We start from the raw sequence: 21,540 nt of genomic DNA, 5'->3' as shown, positions 1-21,540 counted from the left end.
AAAGAAGTCAAAATTCAGGTCATGAACAAACTTGCTTTCTGCTAAAAAAAAAAACCTGTAGAATCTCATTACTCCTCTTCGAGTCGTAAAAACCTGTAGAATATCAATACTCCTCTTCGAGTCGTAAAAACCAAGAGCACCGCAATATAGCTACGCTCAGCTTACAGCTTCGCAGCTATAATAAAGACAAAAGTATTATTTATATTCTCGAAGTCAGCACCAGCGTGGAAATGCGTTCCTACGACTCACTATCACAAAGCCACAAGAGCTGATGTTAACAAAGTCCAATTTCAACCGATTTAAGCTGTTTACATAATCTGAAAAAAAAACAAATTTACTTAGGTAAAGCTAGAAATTACTCAAAACGCAATGCGAAACTGCCTTGCCACGAAACAACCAAAAGTTGCCCAACTAAGTTTATCATATTTTTCCACGTTCTTTCCTGTTTTCACTAATCTATTGTTTGAGCGGATTCTCTCGCTTTCAACAAGTTAGTGTCCTAGTCCATATATACCTTCATTTCGCCAATTTTTGCATTCCGTTAACCAGTTTTTGGGTTCAACCAATTTTTGTTGAATGACCGATCTGAACAACCAATTTTTGTTGAATTTAGAGGAAAGAAGCGTTTGGAAGATGAGCTCAACCAATTTTTGTTGAATTTTGAGGAAAGAAGCGAACAAGCTCTAAAAAGAATCGTTTGTTATTCCAGTTTTTTTGTAGAAAATTCTGCTTCTACAAAACATATCCACAGAAAATTACCAATTTTTTTCACTTTTCGAAAATTGTCATTTTCCTCTGTTGGTCCTTCCTGCATTGAACTAAATTGGCTTGGATTAGCCTCAACAATTTTTGGGTTTTTCAGCAAATATTGACTTAACACTATTGGATCCTTTTTGATATGTTTGGAAAAGCAAGATTTTGCTGCAAATTAAGGATTCTGCGGCGAAATGAAGGAATTTCAACAATTTTACATAATCGAAATAACACTCAGATTGAACTATCGTTTCTCAAACCCCTGAACAGCGAAATCATTTGAGCCAAAGCTGAGTTGAACGATTGTTATTTGCATTTTGACTATATTCTTACCTCTTGACCCCCTTCATTGATGCAATGCTGCAGCCTCTTATGACTTGGCTCCTGTTCCTCCACATTCCAGATTCTGGCAGTCGAGTCTCCACTTCCAGAAGCCAGAAGATCTCTCTTTGGGTTCCAAGCACAAGAGAACACTTCTGACTCGTGACCCTTCAGGATTGATACTTTGCCATGTGGAATCACTACCTGAAGACAAATTAATCTCAATTTCGCATCAGTTGAATTTTAGAAAAGAAAATTGAGGTTGTTTAAATTAAACATTTGGAGCTCAGAAAGATGATAGATCACTAAAACTAGGCAAGTATAATTCCTTGGTCTCCGATGAAGTCAGCTGTTAGTTAAGCTGATCTTAAGCTGTAAACATTAATTTTGTGCACGCTGGTTCCTTCATTGATGATCAAATTTCAATTCTCATTACGTTACAATCAGTACATTTTTATCGAGTAAATTTACTTCGAAATGTCAGTGCTATTCACGATTACGTTTGAAGATCAGAGTTGAAAGCGCATGTGAACACAGTAAGCGAAACTCAAATTTGCTTAAACATTGGAAGTATCCGTCCAATATGTTTATGATGGCAGTTTTTGAGCACGCGTGGACAACAGTGACGACCAGATCGGTCATTGCTGTCGACATCATCCCGGCCTGTAACGCTATGCGTTGGGAAATAAGTTTTTATTTCACATTAATTCATTAGCTGACGGTAAAACCATTTCACTGGCTACAATGAGTCAAATGCTCTAAATAATCGATTATGGATCAATTACGAAATATAAAATAGGGATCTATTCAACTTGGAAGAAAAATGTGAGAGTTCTCATGGTTTCTGAAAGAAAGCAGACCTAAAGAGGCAAAAAATGTTTACCGATTTTAGATTATAAATTTCAATCATAGTTGACATGGCAATGCAAAATAACTAGAACTCACTGGATCATGTTGCACAACGAAAGACGGAACCATGCCAGCGCCAACTCCAGATCCAGACGTCGAGGTGTCCATTGGTGTCGAGGAATCTCCTCCCCCACTGCCTCCTTGTGCTGAATTAAGTTGACCCTGTGCAGCTGATGTCGAGGACACGGTTGAGTTCTGGTCAGAAGTTAAAGAATTGGTGCCTGCTGGATTATTGCCAGAGGCATCTGTAGTGTCGGGTTCTGTTTTGGGTTTCAGCTGATAAAGAAGCATTATTTTAATGCGAGAAGATAACCAACAAATCAATTTTATCTAACCAAATTCAAAACCAGGACGAACAAACATACTGGCTTCGGAGGCATTGCTCTCGAACTACAAGTAGAATAAATTAATATACAAGAGGTAGTTTTTTGTGGGTGCAAAACATCCGACTTTTGAGGGGTTCAAACTAGCCACCACCAGGATAGAACTCTACCACCTTCGTCACTATGCCATAGGGACTTTGATCGGTTATCGCTCACAATAGGATTTATGTTAGCAGGAGACTTTACCTCTGATTTTATAACTCCGCCCGCATGTCAAGCAAAAACTAAGATCAGGCAAAAATTAGGAGCTCACGCGTGAAAAAATCACTTGAGAGTGAAGAATGTTCTAGAACAAAAGCGCACATACGGTCAAGCAAAAATTGTGCATAAAAAAGACACGTTTACAATAATTGTTTCCAACTTTGTTCGAGAGCAATCAAAAAAAGTAAACCAAAATTACTCAAAATAACTCGTTTACAGGTTGCAAGATAACAATTGAAAGGAACTGCAGCAGTGCATCATCTTGTCCACTGACACCCTTCACAAAGTGTCCAATAATGGAACTCATTCTAATTCTGTAATATATTTCGTTTTAGCAGACTGCAGAAAAGCCTTCTTTCCTCAAATTTTTCGAAAAAGAATGGAAGGGACGCAAACTTCTGTAGGCATCAAACGTGCTTGAAACCTTTCATCCTTAAAAACTTTTTCGAGTGAATTTTATATTTACGCCCTTATATGCTCTTTCTCTTTTATATAACGGGGAGAAAACGGTTAGAATTACTACAATAAAGCAGCTAGTCTTTTTAAGAAGTTTCAGAATATTTTGTCATATGTCATTGAGTGCGCTTCATCATGTCTTTGCTTTCACCTTGAAAGAATTTTAGACATAACAAGGCGGCTCGTTAATGTGCGTTTGCACATGATGTTCCGACCCGCGCTCATCTACATTTTTGACTCAACTGTCTTTTGACTTACTTTTTTGACAAAGAGATAATCAAAAATAGATTTTTGAGATTTGAAAAAATTGTAACCAAACTAATAATTGAATGAAAAAATGTCATGCCTCATTACGAGATCTGCCATTAAAAAGACTTACTTTTTCCTAACTAAACAGCAGATGGGGATCTTGCTTAAAGGGACTAGGTAACCAGTCGACAAAAAAGAAATATTGAGGCGAAATTCAAAAATCAATTGACATTTGTTAAACCAAATAATTTCAAAAGTCTTCAAAATCATTAAAAATCATTAGCTTTAAACAAAATAACTCATGAAAACTTTATTAGAAAGTCAGCATGAAACCAATAGCACCCGTCGCTGGTTAGACTGATCCATAGAAAAGGACTAATGATGCAGAAAAGCTCAAAAATTACGAACAACAAATTACAAACATTGCGCAAAAACAAATTAATGAAGCCATTAAAACCATTAACTAATAATGTCACATTATGTATTTAAGTTCAATTTCTGTTTATACAATTTTAACTAAAATTATACTGAATGAATAAATAAGTTCAATTGGTTAACATTTGAAAATCATTGGCATCTGTTATTACGCGATTGTGCTAAAAGAAGAGAAAAAGAAACACATTACATCATTCACATAATTTATGAAAACGCATATTGTCCAACAAGCAAACGTCAGTTACGTCATAATATCAGTAAACATGTTAATTTTTACAATACATGGAATTGTATTATGAGAATTAGTTGTAAGTTGACTAAAAGAACAACAGAAACTGAAAAAATGAAAACCTCCTCAAAAATATTTAAAAAGTAAAATATCCTAAAATTTAGGACTATTTGCCATAAACCGATTGCTTCGAGTAACATCATTCATTCAATCCTCAATTACAAGTTGATTAGAGCGGGCAGCATTTTACGGCTACCTACAGAATGAAAAAAAAACAGGAAAAAACTGCAAATTAAAAAAAAAGCGAAAAAATATCGAAGCCATTAAAAATGAACTTTTTGAGTAAAACTCATCGAGTTTCACTTAGGTTTTTAATGGCAATAGAATTCTTCTTTTTAACATTTTGACTCCACTAAATCAACAAACATGAACAAATACATTAGAACAACGAAACTTTTGAGAAAAACCGTAGTCTCAACGCCAAAGAATTCAATAGCTCTCAACGCAAGCTAATAAAAACGCTAAGCAAAGCCTCGATGAGACCACAAAGATGTTGGATATTCGTCAGTCATCAATATAACAGTACGATAAGTAATCGACTATGAAAAAAAAACAACAAAATAAAGACAATATCCAAAAATTAAGTAGAAAAGTGCAAGAAGAAAGTGTCGAAACCATTTGAACCATGAGCTTTTCTGTGACCATTTGATGAATGATCCATTGAAATTCTTATCGAAGCCAAGGCAACTATTAGTATTAGAATAATGTGTTTGGATTCCAAAAAGAACCAAAATTACAAAAAAAAACATTCAAAATTAAAAAAAAAATTATGAAAACTCGTGCATCGAAGTTATAGCACCAAAAACTGGAAGATAAAACCGCTAACAAGTTTCATCTTGGTTCAAGTAGAAAGGAAGGGGGTCCGGTCATTGCTGAGAAGGACATACAGTTCACGAAAATAAGCTTAAGATCGGTTGATGTTAAATAAATTTCTCGAAAAGTCATTTTCAAAGTCTGAACAGTCATTAAAATCAATAGCTTTCAACGAAGTCAATAAATACGCTCAGTTATAACTACATTTGAGGAGAAGGTTATTTTTCAAACATAGATCATCAATAAGACATCACAATAAGTCTTATGACTAAGGAACAAACAACAAATACATGCAAAAACCAAAAATTCAGCAGAAAAGTACGAGAAGAAAGTGTCGAAGCCATTTAAACCACAAGCTTTTCTCTGAAAACTTTATCAATGATCCATTGAACGTTTCTCTAAGCCAATGGGAGATCTCAGTATCAGGATAATGTGATAAGATTTCAAGAGGAACCATTATTTTGAAAATATCCAAACAATTTTTTTTTTTAAAATTTTGAAATCTTCTGGCGTTTAAGTCATATAACAAAGACTTGAAAGATAAAACCTTTAACCAGATTAATTTTGGTTCCAGTAGAAAGGAGGGGGCTCCTGTCATTACTCAGACTCAGTTAAAATTCACGAAAAGAAGTTTATGATCATTTAAGGTTAAAAAAAATTCTCGAAAAATCATTATTAAAGCCTTAACAGCCATAAGCTGTCCACTCAAAGCTCCAGATAGGAGCAATTAAAGCTCATTGCGAAACCTATTGCACTTTTCGTCAACAAGTAGTCCATGCCATAGGATTCATAAAATTTAGTAAAGCCTCAAAAAAAATCAAAATTGTACTTAAAATTACGAAAACTAGTCGAAGCCAAAAAAAATACGAGCGATTACTTGAAAGCAATTTGCTTGTTCATTGGACTTCATTAGACTGTAAATCAGGTTGTCATTAACGGGACCTCGATATTAAAAGTGACTAGTCTCTAGGTGACTGAAGAAAAAAAAATTGAAAAATTCTAAAAAGAGGTCTCAAATAGAATTCGATTTTTTTATAGTACATTTCCCTATGAGAACAGAACTGGTCTTTCTATCGCCTTCCGTTCGTCTATTAGGAACTCAATATTGATTCATTTTGAGTTAAAATTTTATAAAAACATCTTAATTTGACGAAAAATTACACTAAAAGTGAACAAAATCATGTAAAATTTTTAGTGTTCACAAAAAACTTCAATCCTCGATAACTCCTCGAAAAAAGCAAAAATCAAAAAAAATCTTTTAAGTTTCCAATTCTACGCTGGATGAGCTTTTTAATGATACCACTCACATTTCTCTGCGATGAATATATCGATCGGCCATAATTCACGGAACAAAAAAAAAACCATTTGAGTATATAGTTCCTCCCCCCACAAGTGGGTCGGAACAACAAGAAGGCTCATAATGATCCGGACCCGCTCATCCACATTTTTGACCTAATTGACTACCAAATGAGGAAGAGAAAGAAAGCTTTCAAAATATACATACTGTTCGAAATTAGTTGATTAATGAGTAAAATTTTCAAAAGCAACCCTTTAAATTAATTAGATAATATCTCATTGGAGAATCGAGGATACCTGCCATTAGTAAGACTGCGAGACTGGACAAACAACCAAACAAACAAATTCATTACTGTCAAACTCAAAATCAAATTTTTAAAATGAAAAATCACGAACAAAGTCAAAGTAGCATCAGATAAAATCTAAACTGAACCAATCAACTTGATTTTGAGTTCAAAGCCAATAGGACCGGTCTTTATTGAGACTCGGTAAAAAGTCAAGAAAAGAACAAAAAGGTTAAAGATATGACAATCATCAGCTTTCCACTAAAAATACTAGATAGATTCTTATGTAGCCCATCAAAGCTATTGGGAACAGTCACTAGTAAGATAATGAGTTAAAGAATGACACCTGGACAGCCGAAGAGACCTGCCAGGGATACAGGACAAACAAAATCATTTAACAACAAACGTTAATTATGACTAAATCTCAATATCTGTTTGTTTCAAAAATTTAATAACAACATCAAAATGGCATAAACGACTACGTAACGAAGTCGACAAAAAGGGCAAAATTTAAAAACACGTTTAAATTTTGGAAAAAATTAATTTCAAAGTCGATAAAAACATTAGATATCAACTGAAATCAACTTAAATAAGTTCTTTTAACCTCCCACATGTCATCCACCAAATGTCACACGACTACAAACAAGCTACATCAAAAAATCACAAGTTCAGTTTAACTTTGTGAAAAAACGGTGTCGAAGCCGTTCCCCACAATTTATTCACAGAAGATTTTATATAGGTTTAACTGCTCTCATGTTCAAAGCCGATGGAAACCGCCATTAATGTTGTAATATGACGAGAAAACAAAAATGGTCAAACATCCATAAATATTCCCTGAAAAACTTCCATGAAAAATTGAAGTATCAAAACAACAAAACCCCTAAAAAAGCAACTGGCATAAAAAAAATTTTTCCCCGCAGAGGAAGATGCAACCTGGGATTTACTTTGAATATACTACAAGTTCGCAAAAAAAAAATATTTAAAAAATTTGCTAATTTCAAAGTTCATTGGTTTTTCAAATGAATTAATATCAAAAGCAAAAACAATCATAAATTTTCAACAATCAAACAAAAAACTAACTTGTAACCTGATAGAGGCAAATCTGCCTCTCATTAGTGGACACTGACTTTTAAGACTCGACCGAAAATTAAAAAAACGAATCGACCGGTATGAAGAACTAATTTTTTTAACAGTGTCAAAGCCATAAAGCCACTATCAGCTGCAACAAAAAACATTAAAGGAAATAATAGTTGCTTCACAAAAAATTGGATGGGACATGTATATATTGAGACTTAGGTACTAGTTGTCAAAAAGGAGAAGAGAGTTCAATAAAATCGAAAAAAAATGTTCAAAAACAGTTTTCTTGAAGGTCATTAATTTTATCATCTTTCAAACCGTTGACTAGAACTAATTAGGTCTCCAGAGGAAGACACCGAGACCAGCCATTATCCAGAATGTGATACGACTACAAAAAGAAAGACAAAAAATAGGAAAAAATCAATTTCAATTACATTTCGCAAGGAAACAGATTCAAAGCCGTTAAAACCGTACGCTATTTACTTAACACATTTTATTTGTTCAATTTCGTTTTGTTTTTCAAAACCAATGAAAATATTATAAAGATTGTAAATTGACTAGCCAAAAACAAACAATTTCAAAAATTGCAAATGTCAAAACTCGTTAAGATAACAACTGCCAGAGTGATTAAACTCTCATTATCGAGAAAGATGAAAGTGTATTTACTGAGACTAAGCAGCAAGTTTATAGAACTCAGAAATAAGTGCCAAAGTTCACAGATAAATGAGATCTTCTTAGAACAAATACTTTCAAAGACATGCGAGCCATTAGGTATAATCTGAAAGCATTATATAGTTCAACTTATACCATCTGGGAGATCCAACTGGATCTTTTTATACTCGGTCATGAGACAACAAATAGAACAAAAGCGGGCAACACACTCATTTAAAGTTTACAAAAACACTTGATGGAAGCCAAAAAAACCATTAATTTTTCTTTAAAACATATATGATCATGGGGAAAACATTTTGATGAGATGTCAATGGTTGATCCCTGCTATGAGACTATTCTGGTCTGTAATAAACAGAGAAAAACAAATGCTAAAACAGTTTTTAAAAACAGCATCGCCCCAATAGAATCATAACAAATTTTCTTTGTCAAAAACCACGATGAGACCAACCAGACTGGTCTTTAAATTGATGTGCGCTCAATAATAACAGATAATTGTTTGAATTGAAACATATATTGATAATTTGGCAAAAACAAACTTCAACACCAAAAAATGATGCAATTCCTATAATGATTACTTTATGTTCGCAAAAAAACCGGCGCATAACAATCATAAAGGACAGAAAAGTAAATTCAGCACTCTTCTGGGTTTATCCAGAAATGTGCCAGCACTTTTTAGGTCTCTTTCGTCAAATTTGAAAAAAAGGCTAAAGAAACATATTTGGTGCCATTTTTGACTAAAAAAGGTTGAATTATGAAACTTCGGAGCTAAAATTGTCAGGTGAAACAATGCAGCAACCCTCTTCTCTGTTTATAGACAAAACCATTAACAATACTGTGAACAACTTTGAGCAAAACTTATGAGATCGACTAACGGATATGTTTCGAATGCTCACAAATTTTGAACCTGGCAGCCTTTTAAAATGAAAGCACTAACACCTCTCAATTAATACATCGATCGGCTAAAATTAACTAAAATCGATAGGCTAAAAAAACCCAGCTGAGTAATTAGTTCATCCTCAACTATAGTGGTCGGAACAAAAACTTTCGATAATACTTGCAACTGTTCTTCGAAAAAAAGATTCTCTTCGAAGCAAGCTACCAAACAAAAATTACAACCCTTCTTGATCTGCTTTACCTACTCAAAAATGCTTAAAACAACTATGAGACTACAAAAGTGGAAAAAAAGTCTTCAAATTCAGAAAAACAAATCCGAAAGAGAAACATGATAAAATATCGAAAGACACTTTTCGGTGCTCTTCACAAGCATATTTTTGTCAAACACAATTAAAAAAAAAGTGGCTGTAAAAAAATAAAATATTAATCGAGAATGCGTATATGCTTTACTTGGCTAAGCAAATACGCAGAAAAACAAAAAATTTATAACCTGAAGTTACCCTTTACACATTAGCGTTCAAAAGTGCAATCCAAAACATACTTGTGCCAAAATTTGAAACGTTTTCAGAGAAAAGTTATAGCCAGACTAATTAAATATTGTTCGCATTTTAAGAATTAAAAAAATTTCGACCAGTAAGGGGTTCGAACCCGCGACGTCCAGCGTGATAGACTGAAGCTCAATAGCAATTGAAATCGAAGCACTCCTGAAGTAAAAATTAAAGAATTTTCAATGAAAAACAAAGCAACTTTATTTTGAATTAACTGGGAATAGTTATTGAAAGCCATTAGCAAATCATCTGCTCGGTATAAATGAAAAAATAAAAACAGTAGTAAGAAATGGGGGGTCTCTCGGCCACTTTTTGACTCATTTGGAAATTTAGTCTTTTGAGCTCGGAATGGCTCAAAATCAAGCCTAAGGCTTCGCTGTGCCACACAAAGCCACATGTATTATACATATATATTTGAAATGAGTCAAAAAGTGGGCGACAGACCCCCTCATTTCTTACTACTAAAAAAATCACATTGATGCATTTGAACGAAAAAATAACTCTAAACTAAACAATTTTTACAAACACCCTTTTGCACATTGATGCGATATAAATGAAAAAATAAAAACAGTAGTAAGAAATGGGGGGTCTGTCGCCCACTTTTTGACTCATTTTGAAATTTAGTCTTTTGAGCTCGGAATGGCTCCAAATCAAGCCTAAGGCTTCGCTGTGCCACACAAAGCCACAACATGTATTATACATATATATTTGAAATGAGTCAAACAAAAAGTGGGCGACAGACCCCTCATTTCTTACCACTAAAAACAATTACATTGATGCATTTGAACGAAAAAATAACTCTATACTAAACAATTTTTACAAACACCCTTTTCGAACTGTAAAAGCAATTTGAAGTTAAAAGCATTTTGCTTTTTCGCTTGCTTTATTTTTGGGGGGAGACTCCAATCACTACATGAAGTAAAAACAGTTTTCACAAGTCTTGAAAGACAGCGCCAGGCAATTAAAAATATTTCTCTAAAAACAGCGCGCCAATACAGTTCCAATTCTTTGAATTGTAAAAAAAAAGACACGAGACCAAACCAATGATAACCTCGCTATCGCTTCTCGGCAATTTGAAAAAAACCATTTTCGGTAATCTTTCCATTTGACTCTTAGTGGTTATTGGCTCCAAATGAGTTCAGCTGCTTAAAAATCTGAATGAGAGCACAATTATGATTACACAAAAATCAAGATGTCAAGCCTGATAAATCACGCGAAAAATTAAAAGCGGTCAAGCAAGAATTTGGCATAAAAATCGGGATACACGATTACAATATTGCTTCAAACTTCGTTCGCGAGCATTTAAGAATTGATAATGGGATGATAAACGGTACTGGGGAAGGACGAGCCAGAATATATCCCTCATAATTTACCATGAAACTGTTATATTTAGGTAGAAAAGTTAAATTGTGACCTGATTTCCAGCTGTTCTGGTCTGTTGCACAATGTCAGGCATGACTGCATCTATGAGTGAGAGGTTATCAGTCAACTGCAGATTGTCATTTATACTTCCATCCTCATTCGTGCTGATCTCTGCCTCCACATACTGCATTCCCTTCTGAATTATGCTGATCAGAGCACCTATTTTAACATGAACAATTTACGCACCATTTTGATGACTTGTTTTCGAGTATTTGGCAAAACATTGCTGTTAAAGACGTTCTTCACGCAGCATCTTATGTTAATCGTCAGTGAAATTCCTTACAAGCTGGAAAACAATTTTCAAAAAAGTATGAAAAAAGTTTCCAATAGAATTTCTGCACATACTTCTCAGATATGTCACAATTCTTATGAACATTTATTACCTTTCCAAATAACAAACACACCCGGCAGATTGCCGGAAAATAGCCGCCGTTGATTCCCATAACTCTATTGGGATTGAAAGAAAAGAAAATATCAACAAATATTAATTTTTGTACGAAAACATTTTTAAGTGCGATTTATTTTGATGTCATTTCGTAGTTGAACATACTCCTGTCTCTCAAGGAGAGGCTACAGGCTCTAGTATCAATACTAATAAGCATTATAGATAGTAACTAAAACTTATGAGAACAAATTTCAAGTACCGGGCATCTAAAAATGGGTTTTATGGGTTTATCCCGTTTCTATTTCTGACTTTGATTTTTTATACTGACTCTCTTCATTTTGAATTACTTTGCTGAGCGGCTGTTTAAAAGGACTTTGAGCAGAATGATAGAAGAGTGAAAGTAGCCTAGAGAAGTCAAAAAAATTTCACGCAAAATGTCGAAAAAGCGGCAAAAAGGTAAAGCGAAAAAAAGTTCGACGAAGTAAAAAAACATAGCAGGATAAGTCCTGAAGTACAATTCAAAGAATTTTCATTGACTTAACAAAAAATTAGACCTAGAACGGACTATGAGTGAATTGGGAAAACCATTTCAAAAAAATCACAGCAAAAAAATTTTAAAAAAAAGAAATAAACGCCAAAATGCCACATGTGGACAAAAACCCCTGGCGAGAAATGGAAAATTGGTTGAGACATAAAAACTAGGCCTATAATGAACTATGAATGGATTGGGAAAACCATTTAGAAATAACTCTGATCCAAAAAAACCGAAAAAACAGTAAAAGTCAAAGTGAAATTGTCGCATGTGAACAAAAAACCACTAGCGAGAAAGCGAATTTCTGTTCGAGCACCGTTTTCTCACTCTACCATAAAATTAGAGCCAAAAAAATTCACAACGAAAAACCACTCGCTTTTTCGCTCCACTTCCTGTTTCGGCGTGATCAAAATCACTACTCCAATTTGACTTCAAAAATCATGAAAATGTGTGAACAGATCTTAAAAAAAACCTAGCCGGAAGAATTCCGGATACGACTCGAAGTGAAAATTTATTTAATCGCCATCCAACTACCTATCAAAAAAAATTGCCTCCACTAATTTTTGATTTTCTTGAAACCAAACCATAAAACAAAAACGTAAAAACCAAAAAAAATCAAATCTGTTAAAATATGATTAAAAAAATCTGATCAAATTTTGTCATTTTGTGATCCCGAAATAACTATCTCTGCCAAAATTTCTTCATCAAAACAACTAGTACTTACTAAAACCACTAAGGTGAATGTTTTAAAAAAACTTGAGGCCAAATTATGAAAAAGCTCTTAAAAACAACTTGCACTAAAAAACTGGAAAAAGTTAAGTGTCTTAATATTACAAAAGCATATAAAACCAAAGAAAAATTCTTTTCAGACAATAGTGCATCCAGATGCTCTCAAAACAATATACAAGTCATAATAGTCTAAGAAACTTGTCTAAAAAAACAGAAAAAAACTCGAAAAACTGCAAAAAAAATTAAGAAAAATGGCTCCAATTTTTGCCATTTTTTTGTCATATTTCTCAAACAAAAAATGATTCATATCCAAAATTGCCCATACTTATTACTAACCTGACAATTCTTTAAGTAACAAGCTTCTATCCAAATCCCACTTAAAGCAGTAAAACAAAAATCAGGTAAAAAATCATTAAATTTTGTCTGAAAATCAGCAAAACTGATCAAAACCTCCAAAAACCTTAAGAAACTTTTCTAAAAAAAAACAGAAAAAAACCCGAAAAACTGCACGAAAAAATTAGGAAATATGGTTCCAATTTTTGCCATTTTTTGTCATATTTCTCAAACAAAAAATGATTCATATCCAAAATTGCCCATATTTATTACTAAACAACTACAACAACTATTATGAACCCTAAAACTCCACAAATGCCATAAAAAATTAGGGAATAGAAACTGCATTCAAAAACAAAAAACTATAAAAACTAAATGAGTTTTTTTCAATACCACAAGAAAACTTAAAATCGAATAAGGTTCCTTTGCAATTAGAGCAATGAAAAACTCGCAAAACAATGGGCAAGTTATAATAGGGTGGGTAAGACACTTGTGTAAGATTTTAAAAAAAAAACTGCAAAATAGGAGAAAAATTGTTTAAAATTTCTCAATTATTCGGTCATTTTTCCTTAGAAAAAATAATTTATACCAACAAAACTTTAGTCAATTGGTATCTGACAATTCCTTAAGTAACATGCTTCTATTCAAATCCCACCTAAAGCAGTAAAACAAAAAATCAGGTAAAAAATCATTAAATTTCGTCTGAAAATCAGCAAAACTGATCAAAAACCTCCAAAAACCTACAAAAACCTTAAGAAACTTTTCTAAAAAAAAAAACAGAAAAAAAACCCGAAAAACTGCAAAAAAAAATTAAGAAATATGGTTCCAATTTTTGCCATTTTTTTGTCATATTTCTCAAACCAAAAAATTATTCATATCCAAAATTGCCCATACTTATTACTAAACAACTAAAACAACTATTATGAACCCTAAAACTCCACAAATGCCATAAAAAATTAGGGAATAGAAACGGCATTCAAAAACAAAAAACTATAAAAACTAAATGAGTTTTTTTCAATACCACAAGAAAACTTAAAATCGAATAAGGTTCCTTTGCGATTAGAGCAATTAAAAACACGCAAAACAATGGGCAAGTTATAATAGGGTGGGTAAGACACTTGTGTAAGATTTTTAAAAAAGAAAACTGCAAAAAATGAGAAAAATGGTTTAAAATTTCTCTTAGGTCATTTTTCCTTAGAGAAAAATAATTTATACCAACTAAACTTTAGTTAATTGGTATCTGACAATTCCTTAAGTAACATGCTTCTATTCAAATCCCACTTAAAGCAGTAAAACAAAAAAAAACAGGTAAAAACTCATTAAATTTCGTCTGAAATTCAGCAAAACTGATCAAAAACCTCCAAATTAGCATTAAAAATCAAATTAACTACTTGAAACCTTCAATTCCTATCAAAACAAACCTAAAACTAATACAATATAATAATCAAACCTCATAACCATCAAAAGTTGCAAGAAAACTGCTTTTAAAAGCCGCACGTGAACAAAAAAAAATTCGCTCGCTTAGAAAAAAAATTTTCACACATCAATTTCTCGCTCTCTCAAAAACAGCTGTATGATCAAAAACCACTCTCTTTTCGCTCCGCTCTTCACTTTGTTCAGCACCAAAATCACTCCAAATTTTTCGCGTTTCATTTCCCGCTTCAAAATTCACTCCAAAAATTGATTTAAAAAAAGGACTTCTCCAATACTCCTCTTCGAGTCGTAAAAAAAGACAGCGCCCCAATACAATTCAAATTCATTGAATTGTAAAAAAAGGAGCGCTATAATAGCCGGCTGAGAAGATGAGGGCGGCTATTAATTAAAAATTGGCACGCACCTGGCGGTACTTGACCTCCATTAATGTTGGTTTCTGACATGTGTGACTCGATTCCAAACACAAACGCAGTGTGGTTGAAGCCGCTCTCCTGAAGATACCTACAAAATGTACACAATAACGATAGAAATTAAACACAAACTTTACCTCAGAAACAAAAATAGTTGTTAACAACGCGACGGCTAAACACCCAATTCGTGAAAATGATTCGAAAGCACATGCAAAGTTGAGAATTTTTGGTCCAACAAACGTAGAAAACGCACCAACCACTGAAACCATGGTGACTTTATTTTGGACCATTTGATAATTGCACGTGAAATCAATTGTCATTCTATGACTGACATCAAGAGGCAAAAATAGCCACCAACATTTTACTGGTTGCTTACGTCACTACTGTCTGTCTTTTCATAATTCACGGTTTTTTAAAAATCTTAACATGGAAACAACTTACCTGTATATAAGGTAGTTAATTTCATCACTACCAATGCTCATCTTGATTTCAATGCAATGTTCCCAACAACTAATTAATGAATCACTGTGGCTGTTAAAATAATTCGTGTTGCAGAGTTACAACAAACGCCGTTCCCTGTCAGTGTGAAAATACAGAATACATTAGAGATTAATCTGAAATAAAACAACATGTTACCGGCCAAACAGCCGATTATCGAGCAAAAAAAAATTGTGCCGTTTATATTCCAAATGATGAATCGATGAACAGTTTCGATTTAGACACTTTGAAATTGATCAGAAGCAGTATCAAGCAGTATTTAACACTATCAATCCCCCTTGATCATTACTGTCCTATTGGCCAATACTTTATTTTTGCCTTTTAGTAGTAAATTGCTGCCAATTGGGTTTAGCTGCTCGGAATTGGGAATGTGAGAGCAACTTAGATCACCCAAAGCTCACTCAAAGATGTAAAAGTCACCTGGCAAGGCAAAAACAGTTACGCAACATTGATAAAAAACATAGCCGAGGAGGCAGTTGATTAGAACACTAAATTCGGCAATCACATCCTCCGAAAGTCTTCAAAATCCCAAAACTAAAAAGAAAACAAAAGAAAAACTATTCAGAGCCTTAGATACGCAATAACAAATCCCTCTAAAGTGGGCGAAATCTATGGAAAAGATTTATGAAAAGAGAAAGACTGAAAATATAAATTAAAAAACTAAAATAAATTAGAAAATATAAATCAGAAGACTATAATGTGCAAAACATTGCCAATAGCGCCTAAAATTGTCAAAGTTTGAACCCTATGGAAATACCAATAAATAGCTAACGATAACTGTCAACAAAAATCGTTAACAGACTATAAAACTTAAAAAATCTTCAAAACATCCAAAAATTAGTTGAAAACTTATCAAAATTCAGTACATTAACAAAATTTGTCAAAAATACTAAATTTAGTCAACTAAACTGATTAAATAAAACACCTAAAGAATAACTTTTAAAACGAAAAACTTAGCTGGCAGATTGCAAGAAAATAGCCGCCATAGATTTGCAATCTGCAGTCTCAAAAAGATAGAAAAACATACTGAAAAAAGAAAATTAAATGAATTAGAGATGTTATATTTTGATTACGAATCTGTATAATTTATTTCTGCTTCTATTAGTTGCTTTAAATTATTCGTGAGTGAATTAAGAAAACCATTTTTAAAAAAAATCAGAAAAAACTAAAAAAATACAGAAAATCAATGTCGAATCGCCGCATGTGAACAAAAAAACCACTAGCGAGAAATGAAAAATTAATTCAAACAAAAAACTAGGCCTAGAATGAGCTGTGAATGGAATGGGAAAACCATTTAGAAAAAAAATACGATCCAAAAAATCGAAAAACAGTAAAAATCAGAGTGAAATTGCCGCATGTGAACAAAAAAAACCACTACCGAGAAACCGAATTTTTGTTCAAACACCGTTTTCTCACTACTTCAAAATTAGAGCGAAAAAAATCACGCCGCAAAACCACTCGCTTTTTCGCTCCATTTCCTGTTTCGGCATGACCAAAATCACTACTCCAATTTTACTTCAAAAATCATGAAAATGTGTGAACAGCTCATAAAAAAAGACAGCGCCCCAATACAATTAAAATTTTTTGAATAGTAAAAATGTAGAAGCGCAATAATAGCCGCCTGGAAATGCTGACGCAGCTATTAAACATAAATAAAAACTTATTTATGTAAAAAATAGTAAAATAGTAAAAATGGTAGCTAAATAGTCATATTTTTTGACAGATAAGACTTCAGAACGAACTCATTGATTGCAGAACCCTCTAAATAAACAACCTGTAGTTTAGAAGAAAACTGGTTGGAAATCTATTGATAACAGGAATCAAAAACTGACAATGTTTAAAGATTTGAAAAAAAAAATAGAAAAAATTAATAAAAGGTCGGCGAAGTTCTTGACGCAAATATCCTGAAAACCAATTTTGTGCAGCTAAGATCTACTTAATAACTCGAGGGTAAGCCATTAAAATGTTTGATTGGCCCCTACTCAAACAATAGTTGAAGACCCAAATAATAATATTCCAAAAAATTCAAAAATTTTGAGTTTACTGTTTAAGTGAAAAATACTAATCCATACCTCAAGAAACATACATAAAAAGAAAATGTACATCACAGAAGAGCTCCAGGGAATTAAACAATCGTCAGTTGAACATCGATTTAACATAAAAATGTGCGAAAAGAAGAACTGCACAATTTTGGGCTCAAAAACCACCTTTCCATCTTGAATTTAGGACTTCCGAGCAACTCCAGGATACTATGTACTTTAAGTACTTGAACGACTACTCTAATTAAACTTAATGCCCACTGGCCGTCACATGTTTATTCATTTTAAAAGCCATCGAAAAAATGTGCCATCACAACGTACAAAATACTGGGCACCGCATCAATACAACCCCAACTCTGTGGATTGTAAAAACCATGAGAAGGCCAATAACAGCTCAACCACCCCCTTGCAGCTATTAATTAAAAAACTATTTTTAAAAATTATAAACAAAAATTACGCGTCAAAAGGGGACCTAATTGTGGTCAAACGTTTTTGTTAACATCATGAGTCCAACTGATTTGGGCAAATGAAACAAGAGAACCAAATTCTGGCCAGAAAACTACAACTTGTTCTGAAAAAAAAAACAAAAATAAAAAACGCATCAAAAAGCAACAAAGTATCAATAAATAGCGTTCAATTGTATTCAAACGTCCAATAATTGCACCAAAGCATATGAACATGACAAAAATTACCGGAATGTTTTATACAAACAACAGTACTTGCATTTAAAAAACTTCGACTTGAAATAAAAATATGCTACTAACAGAAGATTATGAAAAATCTCTCAGAATATTTGACAATAAAACGACTAACGATAACGTCTGAAAAAATGCTTTCAAACAACAGGCGATCCTGGCTATTCATTTCAGAGGGGCTGTAGCCTAAATAAGTATTAATGAGGTCAAAAATTACAAATATGGAGGTTGGGTTCCAATCCCCAACCTCCGACGTGCTCGACTGAAGCATTAACCACTCGGCTATCAAGCCCTTCCTTGCAATTACCTATCTTTCAATGGCTTTTGTTTTCGTAGACTTAATTTCCAAATTAGAGCAAACTAGATCAAGCAAAAACAAGGAAATCAAGCTTGAAAAATGTCCCTTAAACAGCGAAATTCAAACATTAATCCAGAACAAAAACACAAAAAACGGTCCAACAGAAATTTTCCATATAATAGACAAAAGCCTTTACAACGTTTACAATATTTCCTTCAGATTTCGTTCAAAAGATAATAACAGAAACCACTTTTTTCTCTATGATTATGAGTTTTTATTTATGATCACGGCCACCATATGATTATGATCACGGCCACCATTGACTAATTGCATCCGGTTCGAATTACGCTCGACCGATAAAACACATGAAATCATTCTTGCCCAAAAAAACACTAGCTTTGGCAAAAACTAGCGTCTACTAAAATAACACAAAAAAGCTAAAGTTGCTTAACAATAAATTAGACAAAAGAAAGAAATAAAAGAAAAGAAAGATTAAAAGTTTGTAACAAGTTTTAATTTATTGTTTGCAACGTTGATAATAACTAAAATATGACCAACTAAAGTCGGGCTCTTAAACAACCGGCGAGCGGTTGCTTTCGTCAGTAGTTAGGTACGGTTCAGTGAGGCTAGCGTAAGCTTAATTGAAGGGACGTGAGGTCAGCGCAGCTTGGGGGGGGGGTGTTGATGGGGGCAATGATGGGGGTTTTCCACCGGGGAGAAATTAATGCCCTCTGGGCGCTACCTCTTTATCCCGTTTTGAGAGGACAGAGGTTAAATGAAAAATCGGTCAAGCGACAAATCACAGAAAAAAGACCACAGGACTAATATAATTGCTACCAACTCCGAAACAAAATAATTAATAATAACCAGGATACAGCAAAAATTTTTAGATAGTCTATTTAGAGAGGAAACATTACTGATGATGTTCAAAATATAGAGAAGAAATATAAAAAACCTATATCAATTTAACCTGATTGCCGCATTCAAACAGTTGGGAAAATTTTCGACAAAAACAATAACAAATTCGCTAAAATGAAAAAAAAAACTGAAAAAGGGACTTGCTGGAATTAGACTCCACGTTCTCGAACGATTAGAAAAATGCTTCAATACCTGTTTTTTTAACTTCTACAAAAAAGAAGGAGGTTCTCTGTGCTTTTCCATATTGTTCCAAAACCGAAAATGAGGAACAAACATTAACCCCAAAAATGAGGAACAAATTTGAAGTAAAAATTGTCTTAGACAATCAAGAAAACTGAAGAGAACAATCATATAGAAGCATTGAGTAACAATAAAAAATTATTACAAACTGTAATCCTAATAAATACAAAAAAATCCTGAATTCAGGAATTGCTAAGAAAAAGCGGAACAATCATAAACTTGATATAATATGTCCGACCAGTAGTAAATCTACTTGTAAAAAGCAAAAAACCAAAAATGTGTTTATAAAAAGGTAATTTTTTCAGAAAAATCCGCGGAAAAATTTTAAGGGAAACTAAATTAGTCAAGACCAAAAATACTGCTTAAACAATCAAACGAGCAAAAACTGAACTTCAATTTTTTCACCCCTCAACAAATCCTTCTCTCAGAACGAGCTATTACTCCACTTTTTCAATCTGATAATAACAATAAAACAACTTTTTGACGCATTACTTCCTGTATCAATTTGACTACAGAAACTTACAGCAAAAAACGCTCAAATACTTCTCTTCGAGTCTAAACCCAAATGTCACGATAAGCAAACTTGGTTTCAAAAGTTCACCTTGTTTCAAAAACAGATATAACTACAACAATTACTTCAAAATTCACTTGAGAGCAATTTTAAAAAAAATACAAACATAACCGACTATAGTTGGGTTAATTGCTTTCAAACGACCGTCGGGCGGTTGGCTTCGTCAGTTGCTAGCCATGGTTTAGTGAGGCCAGTCAGAGATAATTACGTCTCTAAAAGCTACAAGTTTTTTCGTTTTGATTACTTGTGATAAGGAGCCAACTCTTGTTCAACGTTTTTACTGCAAGAGATAATAGTAACGTTCTTTTTGAACAAGACAATGTACTTTAAAAACTAATCGAGTCCCGTAAACAAGGGTAATTGTTTAAAGGTTAATTTGTGAGCAAAATAGATACGCCAAAATACTAGATCTAAAGGAAGTGGAGACTATCGAGGGGAGTTTCAAAAGCTGGCAAGATAAGTCTTGAGAGGTATCCCTTAATCAAAGATTAATCCCGTCGAGAATAAATATCCTTAGGCAAAACCTTGCTAGATATTCTAGATTATTAGCCTAATCGAGATCGGATGGCAGAAGATTGGAATCTCTTCGAATATCTTGCAAAATTCTTGCTAAATACGTTTATCTTCAACGGGCTATCTTTGATCAACAGATATCATGCAAAACCTACTACTCTCTTGTCAGCTTTTTGAAACTTGTCCTGGATTATCTCCTTAATCGATTGATTTGGCGCTCTTTTAAACGTAAATTAACTTAAACAAATACTCTTCTTTGAAATATTATTTATTAATGGAACATTATACAGATAATCGAAAATCAGCTAAAGTCGGAAAGATGGCACTTGAACGACTAATGGGAGCTCGCTTCATGACGTCATTAGAGGCCATTATATACCACTATAACCACTACTTAAAATCAAAGTGAAAAAATACACTAAATTCGCCGAACTTTCATTTGACTTTTAGTGAACTGCCGCCGCTTCAGTTTAGCAGCTGACACTTGTCAATGAGAGCGAAACTTAACTACCTAATTCAAAAATATAAAAAACAAAAAACAAAGTAAGACATTTTTAGTACGCACGGGTGTGTGTGTGTGGGGGGGGGGGTGGTACGTAGGTAGTGCAGGGGCAGGCGTAGGTCGGCAAGGGAGAGGTAGGGTGTTTGAAAGGAAGCAACGGAGGAGTGTAAGACAAAATTACATTGGATCAAAAATCGAACGAGCTCTTCAACTTGAATATTAGCAGCAGTTCCTAATCACTATACCTTAGAGAAAAGCTACTGTTAAAGTCCAGGGTTCGAATAAAGAAGTCAAAGTTCAAAAACGGAGGAAAATCGTTGAACAGATAGAAGTCAAAATTCAAGTCATGGCAAACTTGCTTCAGCTGACAAACATAGCCGGCAGAGGTGAGGCAGAGGGGGTCTGTAGTTTCGATAGGCAGGGGGACTGTTACGGGCAGAA

The 21,540-nt window shown here is 33.7% G+C and overlaps 1 protein-coding gene across 1 annotated transcript; it reads right to left on the bottom strand.

The window, feature by feature from the left end:
* Positions 1-1,069: 1,069 nt before the first annotated feature.
* On the bottom strand, positions 1,070-15,472 carry LOC142338595 (F-box-like/WD repeat-containing protein TBL1XR1-B). The gene is made up of 5 exons (XM_075388417.1): positions 15,267-15,472; positions 14,819-14,916; positions 10,995-11,161; positions 2,020-2,259; positions 1,070-1,278 (listed from the first exon to the last, which is right to left on the bottom strand). Exons 1-5 carry the CDS (start codon positions 15,305-15,307, stop codon positions 1,075-1,077), a joined length of 750 nt encoding a protein of 249 aa, XP_075244532.1. The 5' UTR covers positions 15,308-15,472; the 3' UTR covers positions 1,070-1,074.
* Between the last annotated feature and the right edge of the window lie 6,068 nt (positions 15,473-21,540).

Source organism: Convolutriloba macropyga, chromosome 4 (assembly GCF_964194025.1).
Source record: "Convolutriloba macropyga chromosome 4, txConMacr16.3, whole genome shotgun sequence".
NCBI classification, from domain to species: domain Eukaryota; kingdom Metazoa; phylum Xenacoelomorpha; order Acoela; family Convolutidae; genus Convolutriloba; species Convolutriloba macropyga.
Note: the sequence above shows the minus strand (reverse complement) of the source record. Positions and strands in the feature narration are given on the sequence as shown.